This window comes from Epinephelus fuscoguttatus, linkage group LG13 (assembly GCF_011397635.1).
Source record: "Epinephelus fuscoguttatus linkage group LG13, E.fuscoguttatus.final_Chr_v1".
NCBI lineage: Eukaryota > Metazoa > Chordata > Actinopteri > Perciformes > Serranidae > Epinephelus > Epinephelus fuscoguttatus.
Window position 1 is genome coordinate 34,521,562 of NC_064764.1, and position 14,290 is coordinate 34,535,851.

Consider the following 14,290-nt stretch of genomic DNA (forward strand, 5'->3'; position numbering starts at 1 on the left):
CTCAGTGCAACCTCTATGAGCTGTTAGTTGCAGCCACCAGCTGCTAACAGCTAATGTTAACTTGCTTCCAGACCTGGTCTGTGTTCTCACGGCAGCATTTACAAGTGGACCAGATCAAATGCCTTATGTGAGAAAGCTGCTCTTGATTGGTCAGAATTTCCATGTGGGAAAAATCCAGGAAGTAAAGCAAACGTTGAAGAAGAGTACACTTGCAAGATAAATGTGACACTTTCTAATGTCACAATGGAGGGACAACTACGCAGGTTGATTTTAGCGCTGCTCATCGTGGACTATATTGCTGTCATTGTTCATTTTAGTCAAACCATACAGTTTGAAAACGAGGCGCGGCTCCAACTAGAAAACAATGTTTTGACTGGTTAAATAACTGGTAGATTTGATGGTTCTTACGCAGCCAGTTGCATGGTGTTCCTATAGCAGCTGTACAGCGAGCTCTCTGCCGCCGTCCTGTATTTGGCTTTGTACTTTGGTCCCACTGTGTGGATGATGAACCTCGCTGCCAGGTTGAAGCCTTTCGTCAGCTTCACCTCTCCTGTCCGACATCCTGCACACAAACATGCCAAAAAAAAAAGATTTACCACTTAGTATGAAGCTGATTGGAAAAAAGAAAATAAAAAACGTCTAAACAAGCCACTGAGGGTCGAACAGGTGAGCCTTTTTTCGGATGTGCGCTCTGGGCTAAGAATAAACCAGTGTCTAGTGTGTGTTATCTCTTTGGATTTGGCAATCCATCTATTCTCAAAACAAAACACACATGCTCACCATAACACAGACAGGCAGCAGCATTGTCCATATTCAATGATTATTCCATTCAGCAAATTCAGTTTTACACGCCAATACTTCATGCTTTTCACGACATGCTTACATAACACAGTCAAAAACTGCTTCCCTCCCGTAACACATGCCTGATTCCCATTACCTGGAGTGTACCTACAGTATATACACTTCATACATTAATAACTGCATGTATATATTAACCCTTTGAAACCTGAGCAAATCGGCTTGATTTCTTTTAAAAACATGGGAGCAACTACAGAAATTACCCCCCAAAAATTTGGAAGAAATTAGGAGAAAATTCAATCTAAGAAAACTAGTTAAAAAAATTATTTTTTCTTAAACAAACAAAATGACCTGAAGGAATGAGGAAATGACCTGGAAAGAGAGCTTAAAATATAAAATAACTCTGTAACATAATTTTAAAAATTTAATAATAATTATAAATAAAGTTATCCCAAGCTTTTTCTTTTTTCCCTGTTTTTTAAAAATAATTTATATATATATATATTTTTTTTTTTGTTGCAGTTTGTGGGACATTTCTAACCAAGTTGCTCATTGCCTGTATCCCATTTTCCTGAAAGAAACTGCACCAATTTGCTCAGGGGTCAAAGATTTAAATACTTACGAAAGGCGTCTGAAAGCAACACAAGAAAAGTGATGTTGCTCCAGGACTTAAAGGGTTAATATTTACATTGTGTTTAGATAAGGATTAAATTAACAAACTATATTATGGCTTGAACAAAAAGTAAAAAGTGGTTTGGCTGTAAAGGCTGTTGACCTGGCATTGACCCATCTATGGCCTCTACTACTTCTATTTCTTTTCAAATTAGAATTTTAAAGATCAAAGATATTCTTATAACAAGAACATGTTCTGCATGTATTAATGCAGATATTTTCAGTTTTGAATGCCAAGCTCTTGAGTTATTTATCTTTAAAACTTTCAGAATGTTACCAATAGGAGTGGGGGAAACAAACCAATACAGCATAGTATTGCAATAATTTTTCGTCGCAATATCGCATTGTCACACAGTGACTTTAGGTGGCCTACTAGCATGATATCATCAATTGTTTCTTTCAGTTCATTAGATACATTTTGCTGCTGTAAAAGAAAAAAATGGCTGAAGTGGTGTGAACCTTTGGGGACTTAATTCAATGTTGAAAAAGGTAATAAATCACAAAATATCGCAACATATTTTATTGCAATACTCAGCATATTGCAAAATATTTGAAATATTGTATCGTGACTTAAGTATTGTGATAATACCGTATCATGGATCCTCTGGTGATTCCCAACCCTAGCGCCACCGAAATGAAATTTCAGTGAATGACATATATTCGGTACTAACAGCAATATGCAGCTCTTTTCATTAAAACATGTCCTGGTTACTTTGACTAACAGAACAGGACTATTTCACCCATAAATTGTTCACAGTGTGTTCTGTGGATTATCTTAAGTGTTTCTGGAAATATATATTGGTGCTGTAATTTTTCAGTGCTGCTTTTATATCTTTGTGTACGGGTGAAATCAGAAACCTCAAATACAAATATGTCAAATCCTCAGCAGGTAAAACTTAAACTATCTGGATGCCTTGATACCACTAGAAGTAAGTGGAAGAGTAAACATTTTTATTTATGACAACTGAGCAACTCCATCCACTGAGAACACTCTCCCAAAGATAAAATGATGTTTCTTTTAAAAACATTTTATTTTTCTCAGAGCTTCACTTTATATTTCTTCACCAGAGCAGCTGTGAAGCCTATTCTAAAGATAACATACTGTATCTCACAGCAGTGACAGCAGTTACAACCCTCTCTTTATTAAATCCAGCTGAGCATCATGTGTCTGGATGTGTCTTTATTTAAAACCAACAGTAAAGTCACATTCATTATTTTGAGGTTTCCCATTGACACTTATGTCTCTTGCCTGCAGTCACTCTGCAGCATCACTGAGCTCAAATCAAACTTTTCAGTTTTTTCTCTTCAACTGTACCTTTGAGTTTGAGCAGCTCGTCTCGCAGCTCGGGCCCAGCCAGCTGATGGATGCTGTCAGACACTGGGTTTTTGTCGCTCAGTGACTCGTTGCTGGTGTTCACGATGGCGGTGCAGTTCAGCAGGGCGATGTCCCCACAGCTGTTGTAGAAAGAAAAATTGTCACAGAATTGCATGAATGATACGATATGTACACTGAACAAAACTTCACATGCAACACTTTTGTTTTTGATCCCATTTATTACAGGTTTAAGTTAAAGATCATAATGTTGGTATTAGCAAACTGCTCGCTCACATGACGAGTGTAAACCAGGATTCATCTATGAAGAGAATACTTCTCCAAAATGCCAGATGCCATCGAAGCTGAGCTGTTGCCCAATCAAATCAATTACGACAATAAACGACGAACACGCAGATGAGCTCCCCTGAGACTGTTTCTGCAGAAATTCTTTGGTTGTGTCAAGTGATTTTGTCATAAACCTTTGGGAATGTAAACCTACGTGAGGCTCGCAACTCGACAAAAAACTCCATATATGTGAGTGTGTGATAGTTGTGGCATCATAACAGCCTGTCACAGGTTACAGTGTGATGATTAGAGGAGAAATGGCAGAGCATTACAACCATTTAGGATTTTACTAAAAGAAGGAAATCTCCTGTTGGTTTATATATAGAGATCCCAGGGGGTATCTTTTGTATTTGGGAGCTGTAAATAAACGTAAACATGTAGGCATAAATGGCTATTCAACTATTCTTGAGAGAGTTCACTCAAAATCTTGCACAAATCTCAAAAAAGACACTAAGTTTACCTTTTGTTATGTCATAGCATTGTGTTTGAATGCTTGAAAATTTCTATGGTCACTATTTCTGTGGTACTCGTGGTCAGACACACTCTCCGTGAGCCATAATCGTATTAATGTTTTATAGCCACTTCAGTATTTATTGCCATGAATCCCCAAATGTCAGCACAACGGTCATTCAAGCTGTGTATTTCCTCAAAACACTAAAACAGTGATTGTGTGACCACACACGTACAAATGAGTCTGCACACATTTATCCAAATAACCAAGTCGATTTAACTGTTTAGCAAAAGTGAACAGCTGATTTTATTGCTTCAGTAAAGTAATTTCTTCACTCTGAAGCCCTCTGGGGTTTGTTTGGAAAGAACAATGAGGAACTGCTCGAGTGTGTGTTGAAAGCATTTGGTCACAAGACAAGTTGAGCCTCCAGGATCGAGGAGGAAGAGGTTTTTTCTGCATCATCCCTTTAGGTTAATAAAACATGAGTCATGATGCTGCCAGATACGAACTCTCACTGTGGAACAGACCTGGTTGGCAGCCACAGCTTTTACTGACTCTCATCTTCATCTGTCTAAATTATACGGTAACAGATCTTCCTTTTCAATCTAAATGTCACTGAGTATGTAACAGGCCAGATTAGCAGCTTTATATTGACTGAGCTACGTCAACAGAAACATTCCAGTCTCACCCTCCTCCACCCATTCATCACACGAACAAGATTCTCTGCATGCTGCTTGTGTACGTGGTATAATTAGGTGTTTGCCACTATTAAAGGTGGAGTTTATCATTCTGGAGACTGTTGATAATCAAACTCAAAACCCATACATGTACTCCTTCTGAAGCTCCACCCTCCAAATTCATGGATGCTCATTGAAGAGGCAACTGGGTGAGCCATCTGACCAAAAGAGCACTCTGGCAGGATCCCCCTTTCCACCATCAGTGAGTGCACGGATTGTTTTTTAACCTGTGATGAAGCGATCACAAGCTAGAAAAGGTGCCACTGCTGGAGGAGCTCTGGTCACACTAGCGCTGCAGGAATGTGCTTGGTCCTGATGACTTAGCATGTGGACGGCCGCTACAACAACAACAAGGCTCTTACAGAGAAACTGCTGCCAAGTCAGACTCCGGGTGGTCATGTGTTCCTCCACAAAGAGGATTTATGAGGTGGTGTGGACTCTGAACTGGTCTGAGCAAGCATGTGGAGTGACACAGGCAACGGCCACACTACAGATCCAAAACGGTCTGTATTACTACTCCTGTATTTTATGGGATGTAACTCACATCTGATTAACTGAGAGTAATGAGGGACAATAAACTGTTGAAACCACCTCTGTGTCCCTGCTTCTCCTGCTTAACGTTACTACACACAAAAAAACTGTTGAAAAGTTTGTCAAATTATGTTTTCTCAGGTGAACTGTATAATATTTACAGTATTTTTACTTGACATAAAAGCTTGCAAATTCTACCTAAAGCCTGCATGTAGGCTGAATGTCTCGAGATCAGGATTTGGGAGATTTTAGTGCTGCAGTATAAACACTGATTAGCAGAGTGTAAAGGGCATGACAAGAAAAAAAAAACGATGTAGTATAATTGTCAAATCCAATGTGACTTTTAACCAGATTCTAAATATAAAAAAATACAAAAAATGCAGTCTAATCAGTGAGACATTAAAGTCCAAGCTGGGCCATTTTATAACTCTGTTAAAAAAATAAAATAAAAAATCCCAAAATAGTAGGCTCAATTCAGTGGGATCGCAGGATTCAATTACATATAAAAAACAACAACTGGCCAGTTCACTCAGTGTAAAAGTCCAAAGTACAAGCAGGCAGTCCAAAAATGCATCTGAGACACTCTGACTATAAAGAAGAGTTCTCATCAGGGTGTAAAATGAATTGGAAACAGGTGTGCAGCTTAAGAGCTCATGTGAGGGTCAAACCTTCACATAAAGTGGCAGAAACTTAAAAATATAAGATAAAGTTGAAACATTTATAAAGTGCAATGAAATTAAAGTTAAACCTAAATATCGTCGTTGCTTTTTATCTTTAAGTGACTCTATGTCCCATCCTTGAGGAGCACCTGACAGAGGCTTCACCCAGTGCAGCGCTCCCTATTTTTTCTTAATTCCCAGGATTCAATATTTAAAATACAGCGCAATGATTTAAGAAGAGACTTGCTGCACTGATGCCATATAAACCAACATTTCCCTGCCAGACATCAGGACTTTAAAATAGTTTTTTGATGTAAGTGAAACATGTATCTAGAAGAGCATGACCACAGCGTGAAAGTCATTTTCTAAACATCTGGCTTTAAGACTGAATTATAAAGAAGTATTGAAAACCTGACGTGTTTATCAAAAGACTACACAACAGGTCCAGTTGATGGAGATTAAGTAAGTGGAAAATCTAATTCTTTACTTAGTATGAAAAGAAGATTTGTGGCTTCACCAAAAGCGATAAAAACAAAATCCCGCTTCAGTCAAACATCAAGCTTCAGCTCTCACTACACAGCACTTTGATCCAGAGGGATTTCCAAAAGGTTTGAAAGAACCTTTAACAAATATTAGGCATTAAAAAAATCATATTAATCACCATAAGATACTTTCAGCATCTGTAAGTCCTCTGAATCAAGACGTCTGACCGCAGGAACACTTAATACTAAAAGACCTACACTTTCTGTCCAGCATCAACAATGCTCACTGTTCTCACTGATCGACCACTTCACACCCAAGTGGAGAGTGAGACAGGTGTAAATCAAATTTCCCAGTGATTAGGACGTGTCATTAGTTTGTCACACATTAAATGCACATTATAAAAGGATGACTGTATGATCATCTGAAGAGTGTGAACTGCACATGGTTTAATTCTGATGATATCAGTGAAAGGCTGAAGTGCCAACAGGACTTAAGTCAATTCACAGTAATTGTGCAGGGATGCCATTCTGCCTCAGTGCGTTAAACAGTTGTACACACCATCTCCTCCATGCCTTCGCTCTTCTCTGGACTGCAGTATTTTCAGTAAAAGTAACAGTCGTTCAACATTTATTAGCTCCAACTCCAACTTGTTGATATACATATAAACCCTGCCGCCAACTAGCGGTCTGACGGTGTAATCAATCCCAGTACGACGCTGAAACACCAGCACATAAATTTAAATGCTCACAACGGTGTTAGTATGGCGTCATTTCGGTGCAGAAGTACAAATCTTGCTTAAGATGGAGGGAAGCTGTAAAGGGACAGTTCAACCCAAAATCAAAGTCACCTATAAAAGTCTTAATCAGCGTTTGGTTGGACTGAAAGACCCTCTTAGGAGGTGGATCTTCAGTTTTTCCAGTAAGTGCATTTTGTTTTAATGGTTTTGAGCACTTTTGCTGGCAAAAAATAGCATTTAGCATTATTACAGTTAACTATAGCTATAAATGCACCATGCTAACCAAGCTAGCAGTTAGTGTTCGGGCTATCTCCACTCTCTCGCCCAAATATGGTCACTTCTGGCTCCAAAAATCCAAGATGGCGACAGCCAAAATGCCAAGTCAAGACTCAAACTGGAGTCCACAAAACACTGGGTGATGTCACAGCAGCTACATCCATTAATCTGGTTTTGGTCGTTCCCATGTTGTATCTTACTTCAAAGATCATATGCTCCTCTACTGGCGGAGAAAATCCAACTCCTGTCAACATTTATTAAGCTCGTCAAAACGAAAGCTGCTTTTCACACCACACAACAACGTAAGGAAATACATGTTTGACTCACAAGAGGATGATCTTGCGGTTGATATTTGGTCTGTAGGGGAAAGGCGAGGGGAAGGCCTGCTGGTTTAGCAGGCTGTCGCTCTGGTCCAGCGGTGTCTCCTTGCCATCCTCATCCAGCTGCTGCTGCCACGTGGGGAGAGTCTGGATGTCCACGAACTGGGAGCGAGCACCCAGAGGATCCATCCCACTACAGGCTGATGTTGGACCTCCAAGCAGCCGCGCTGCAAACAAAACAAAGAAACCTGGGTTATTAGGAATCAAGCTGAGTTAATTTACAACACGTGAATCTTTTGTCACATCATTTAATCTGCAGACCTGAAATGACGCCTTATTTATTCAAATGTTCAGTTATTTCCGTCACATTTACTGAATAGAAGCTGCACTCCCTAATTCAACTTCACTACACCATTTTCCAAGTTTCCCAGGCTGCTTGTCGTTCCTTTCTCAGATTGCATCCTGGTCTGTTTCCTGCTGCCTCTCCTATGGATGGATTGTTGGAGGTTGGTGTAAAGTAGCAGCTCTGGAGATAAGCCCTCACTATCTGATTCTACAGGACACTAAAACTTGATGTTTACTCTTTGAGACTGCTGAAACATTTTGTGCTCTGGACCTCCACTGTAAGAGCTGGAAATAAATACATTTGGAAAAGTATCCATCCACAGGAAAACAAAGAAAAGTACACCTTAAATAATTTAAGTGGCCTTGAAAAAAACCTTTCACAGGTATTTGATTTTCTTTCAAAAACACAGGACAAAAGGCACATGAGCAGCTTGGAAAGAAATGTTCCACAAAAACTACATTACAGAATTATCATCATTTTTAAGCACTCTTTCCAGGTCATTGCCTTGTTTGTTTTTAACTGTCTTTCTTTCTACTAATTTTCTTGTTTTTCATTTTCTCTTTTTTCCAATTCTTGCTAAATTTTGGGGTCATTTCCTCTTTTGTTGCTCATTGCCTTCTTCCCATGTACTTAAAAAGAAGTCAAACCAATTAGGTCAGGTTTCAAAGGGTTAAAGGTCCAGTGTGAAGGATTTAGGGGGATATAATGGCAGAAAATTAACATAAAAAGTATATTTTCTTTAATGTATAATCAACTTAAAAAAATTGCTGTGTTAAGCCAATTATCTACATATGTCATTGTTTACAGAGTCTGCTGTGTTGCACTGCAATATTTCTACAGTAGCCCAGATTAGACAAACCAAACACTGGCTCCAGAGAGGAACATTTGAGTTTTCGCGTTGGCCACAGCAGTTAGCAGCCCATCTGTGACTAGCAGCACTGGAAAAAACACTGATTTGTAATGTGAAGCTGCTTTAAACAGTGTATTTACATGTCTTAATGAATCGATCTGTTTGTTTTGGAGAGGAGGAGACTTCTGTGGATAACTTGGCCTCTGGTAAAAAACCTCCTGAACAATGAAAACTGAGGGAACTCTAGCTGGGAGGAGTTTAGCTGGTTGTGATGTGCAATCCTCACTGCTACATGCTACTAAGTGTGGAAGTATTTAGGGCAGCAACTACCAATAATTGTCATTATCAATGTGTAGATTTTTTTTTAGATGAGATGTTTTTTTTAATCAACTTATTTTTTGTCTGTAAAACACCAGACACATCACAAGTTCCCAGAGTCCACATAGTCTTGTTTTGTCTGATCAATAGTCAGAAATCTAAATATATTAATGTATATTTAATTTTTTGGGGGTACAGGTGCCAAAGTTTAATATCTAAAGAACAGCTGAAATGTTTTAGTTAGTCTGTTTTAAGCAGAGTTAAACTCTTTCAAAGGCTTGTCTGCCTTGACAGAAGAAAACACAGATTACAGAGCGCACTCAGACAAATGATATTGTTGGCATGACATTGATCAAATCTAGAGATACCACAGATCTGCACAAAATACTGCCTGTCCTCTACAAACCATCAGTCAGACTGCAGCCACATAAACCTGTACTGATTTCAAGCAGCAAATTTACCAAGAACTCTGCATGTAATAACATTATAAGGAGATTAGAGAAGATGCATGCTTCATTAGATACAAGCAAGGCAGCTGTGATGGTCAAAGCCTAGGGTCGGCAATCTTTACTATCAAAAGAGCCATTTTTTGCCCTCCCTTCAAAAAAATCTGTCTGCAGCTGCAAAACACATTCCAGCCTTATAATGAAGGTACAGTGACTAAATTAGCCTATCAACGTTACTAATAGGTGTAAATTAGCATTTATTAATACATTTCACCAAGAAGTAGCTTCTCTGCTGCTGGCTCTTTATGATTATTTGGTACTTTAACTTCTCTGTTTCTCTTAATAAATTCTCTTTTTTCCTCCGAGACTTTTCCCTTTTTATATCTGTGATCCACAGCCAGCCAACCTAGAGTCAAGACTAGCCACTGCCTATAGTCGCTAAAGGTTTGGCAATGGGCCGTGCACATATGATGCATATTTTAGTTGATGTTAATATCTTTTTTATTCTGTGTATGGCAATGTACGGGCTGCATACTTCTACAACTGGAAGACGCCAAGTCACTTAAGGCCTACAATAATTAAAAAAACGAAAGCTAAAAATTCAAGTTGTAAAGAATAGACTGAAGTTATTTTTGTAGTGTTCACACAATTATTTGACTTACAGAATATTATTCAACATACTTGTATAATTCAACAAAGTAAAGATAGACAGTTTAAAAAGAGGTACAAAGACAGTGCAGTGATGTAAGGTAGGGCTAGACAAGCATGTTGCTTCTTCTTGCTCCTTTTCGGACATGAAATTATAATTTATGTTTCTCATTATAAGTCTGTTCATGATTTATTGTTTGTGTCTGTTTTGTAGAGTTGTTTCATACAATATATTCTGTTTTGTTTATGTTTTTAAATGTTCAAACTAAATAGATCAAATCAAACTTTATCTAACCAGGCAAGGCATTAAGACCAAACTTATTTACAACGCCAGATAGGTGTAAACCGGCCATGAAAGAAATAACATCAGTGCTTTTAAGTGCATTTTTTGAGGGCACATGATTCAAACCAACAATGAACAAGTGAATCACCAAGAATTCACATGATTTCTTAATCAAGCAAAACTGGCAAACACTGACAACTCAGCTTCTTAAATCTGCTGCCTCTCTCTGCTTTATATCACTCTGACTGTGTGTCAGGCCATTTTAAAGGGATTCTAATCTGAGTTTACACCTTTAAAAATGAGGAAAACATGCTGCTTTCCTAACAGTGCATAAATATGTTTCTGCTTACACTGGCTGCCGTATAAAAGCACAATAATATACTGATTTATTCAGCTCTGCCTTGGTGCTAAACCAGTGGGGACACCGTCACAGCTGCATGTCATTAAATCAACCAAAACACAGCAGGATGATGAGAAAGTAAAAATGAAAACAGACGTGATAATGTCAAAAATTGAATTTAACCCCCCATTAACTGAACGTCTCTGTCTTTCTAAACACATGTAAAACGGTCCTCGTGAGGAATATTTGCTTTATAAACAGATTAAATCTGTACTTTGGCCTCTGAACCTCCCAAAATCAGCAGTTACCCACCTCACCAGTTGGGTTTCCTCCAGGCAGTTGGGATGTCCACGCCAGAAAGAAATAAAAAATAAATAATTAAATCTTGACACGACAGTTTGTAGACTCAAGACGTGTTGTCGTTTCTCCGTGTTCTCATATTAACGATCGAAATAATCGCAAACGCGGTGAAAAATGAAGTTTAAAAGTGCCAATTAACCGGGTTTACACATTTAGCCTGTATGCTAACGCTGGGTGCTTCAAGCTGCAGCGTCATGCTAGCTAGAGTACACGCGACAACATCCGGTTAGGAATTTCAAAACAAAAGTCCAAAGTTCAAGATTTTTATGAATCACATTCTCTAAATAAATAAATAAATAAAATAAAATAAAACAGAATAAAATCAAATAAAAATAAAATATTTAAAAAATAAAATACAATGAAATAAAAAATAAACACAAAAAATAAAAGCAAAAATAAAAAATAAAATACAACAAAATAAAAATAAAAGTAAAAATAAAATACAACAGAGAAAAAAGGCTAGTGCAGAAAATTATGGTGCAAATAAAGGAATTCATTGGATGAGTGAGGGTAATTGTCAAAAGTCCAGCTGAGGCCTCGAAATACAGTTTTTCAATTTTTTTTTTAAAGTAATCTCAGTAGTTTAATTCTTTAATTTTTCAACCTAAAACACCTAAAAATTACTTCACACACTCTTAGAAACACATTTTAATTTTTACCTATATGTCATTGTCACATGCATGTAGTTAATTCAATTCAATTTTATTTATAAAGCCCAATATCACAAATCACAATTTGCCTCACAGGGCTTTACAGCATATGACATGCCTCTGTCCTTTGGACCCTCACAGCAGATAAGGAAAAACTCCCCAAAAAACCCCGGTAGAAACCTCAGGAAGAGCAACTGAGGAGGGATCCCTCTTCCAGGATGGACAGATGTGCAATAGATGACATACAGAACAGATCAACATGATGAATTAACAGTAATCCGTATGACACAATGAGACAGAAAGAGAGGCAGAGACAGAGAGAGATGACAACAGCTACAATAACACTAATCTTAGTTATAATATATTAGAATAATATTAGCAGTAATTGTCAAAGCATATGTTGTAGGTATATATTAATATATGATAGTATACGTATGTGACAATAATCATAGATGTATGGCTAATGATAACAGCCGCAGCAGGAGGCATCTGGCAGGACCACAGCAGCAGCACAACCACGATCCAGGCGTAGCTGCGATACGAGGGAACCTGTGAGACAGTGGAGCACAAAGGCTCCGGAGAAGAGGCCGAGTTAGTGACATGCAGTAAAGCCAAGTTAGCAAGATGCAGTAACAGTACGTGAATGTTAGCGATTGAAGAAGAACCAGCTTTTCAGAATCTGAGAGAGGAGGAAGAGAAGAGGCTCGGTGTATCATAGGAGGTCCCCCAGAAGACTATCAGCCTAACTAGGGGCTGGTCCAAGACAAGCCTGAGCCAGCCCTAACTGTAAGTTCTATCAAAAAGGAAAGTCTCGTGTCTAGTCTTAAATGTGGAGATGGTGTCTGCCTACTGGACTGAAACTGGAAGATGGTTCCACAGAAGAGGAACCTGACAGCTGAAGGCTCTGGCTCCTGATCTAATTTTAGAGACTTTTGTATGCTAGACATCCTGTGTCGTCCCATCTACCTGGCCTCCTTCTTTTCTGTATTATTTCAGTATTTTGATCGTTCCTGATTAGAGCTGGCAGACGGCCTCCTCATACTGAGTCATGTACACTGCTATCTAGGGAAAAGACTTTGTCGCAGTGTGTGATTCACAGTCACTTTAAGCATTGGTGCTCAACCTTTTTCATGGCCAGGACTCCTAAATTAATACAAATCAGGTCTCAGACTACGCATTTGATAAAATTTTGCTAACAGGGACCTCCATCTGTAAATGTTTTGGTTGTTAGATGTGATTAAGACCAGAACTAGGAAGGAAGGGGGAAGTGAAACCTACGACCAGAATGGTAACTCTTATGACTCTGACTCACATCAGGCTCACTTCTATGAATGAGTGAATTAAAAAATAAAAATAAAGAGCTCCCCATTTTTAGGGGGACCACCGGAAACTCCCTCAAGGATCCCTGTGGGTTAAATGGAGACCTCAAACTTGTAAAGTTATCAACACCAATATTTTTCAAGACATAAAAAATTGCTCTGCTTTTTAAAAATAATTTGTGTCTGATGTTTTTCAGAGAATACCACAGGAGATCTTTTCGATCTGTTCATCAAACTGTAAAACTCCTCCTCCTATGATTTTTTTTGCTGTCCTCTCTCTCCACTGAGATGTTTAAGTCATGTCGTGATATGAAAATAAGACGCCTTTATTTGCAAGGGCAAGTACATGGTCACTTCCCGTTCTGTTCCGGTTATTTCTATCCAACTTGACGCACCTTGTCTTCGGTTCCTAATCAGCTGACTAATAAAAGAACAACACTTCCGCTGTGCCTGTTCAGGCTCCTTTGAGAACCTGCTGCATTTGTCTGTGACACAAATATGTCCGACCACTGATTAAATGAACAACACGGTGATCTGCAGCTGAATATGAGAATTATATACAGATTAATTTAACAAAATGTAAACGCTTTAGCAAGTCACTTTTCAAGTGTTCTTGGAGCGCAGACAGAAGCAATAGAGGGGAAATGATCGAGCAAAATAAATAAATAAAATAAAATTGAAAATATTACAATAAAAAAAAAATAAGAATAAAAAAAGAACTACTACTACTAATATTAATAAATAGTATGAGATTAAACAAATTACAATATAAAGATAAATAAAATAGAATAGAAAATAAAATAAAAATAAGAATAAAAGAAAAGAAACCTATTATTTTTGTTTTCTTAAATGACAGTATAGTTTGCTTTTATGGACACACAAGTGGTGAAAGTAATTATTTACTCAAGTATGGTACTTGAGTAAATTTGAAGAACTTGTACTTCACCTTAGCTTTTTATTCTCCTGGCACTTTATTCTTCTGCTTCACTATATTTCAGAGGCAAATATTGTTCTCTTTTCTTTTCCACTGTTTCATACAAACATATTAAGAGCTCATAAAATACGTTTTGTTAAAAAAATAAACTACCCAACAATTTATTGAAGTACAGCTAAAACCATTAAACAATAGTTGACAAACAGAAGATTAATTGTCAATTCACAACAACTAATAATAATAATAATAATAATAATAATAATAATAATAATAATAATTTCAATGATTTTTTCATGTAAAACATTTCATGGTTGCAGCTTCACAGATGTGAAGATCTGCTGCTTTTCCTTTTAATAATCAGAATCAGAATAAGTAAGTAAGTTTTCACCTACAAGGATTTTGCCTTGGTCTCTTGTGCACACATTACACTAAAGAAAAAAAAAAAAAAAAACATGTTAAGAGGACCTCAAGAT

General features: G+C 37.8%; 2 protein-coding genes across 2 annotated transcripts in view; one reads left to right on the plus strand and one right to left on the minus strand.

Moving 5' to 3' along the window:
* The window catches only part of gdap2 (ganglioside induced differentiation associated protein 2), a 50,719-nt gene extending 39,610 nt beyond the window's left edge, over positions 1-11,109 (minus strand). Inside the window, exons 1-4 of the mRNA XM_049595096.1 lie at positions 10,867-11,109; positions 7,331-7,550; positions 2,786-2,925; positions 409-562 (exon numbers count right to left, since the gene is read on the minus strand). Coding sequence (XP_049451053.1) covers positions 409-562; positions 2,786-2,925; positions 7,331-7,512 — 476 coding nt within the window. The 5' untranslated portion in view covers positions 7,513-7,550; positions 10,867-11,109. The remainder of the gene's footprint in view (positions 1-408; positions 563-2,785; positions 2,926-7,330; positions 7,551-10,866) is intronic.
* man1a2 (mannosidase, alpha, class 1A, member 2) overlaps positions 1-14,290 on the plus strand; it is a 399,576-nt gene that overhangs the window by 344,329 nt on the left and 40,957 nt on the right. The window lies entirely within an intron of this gene.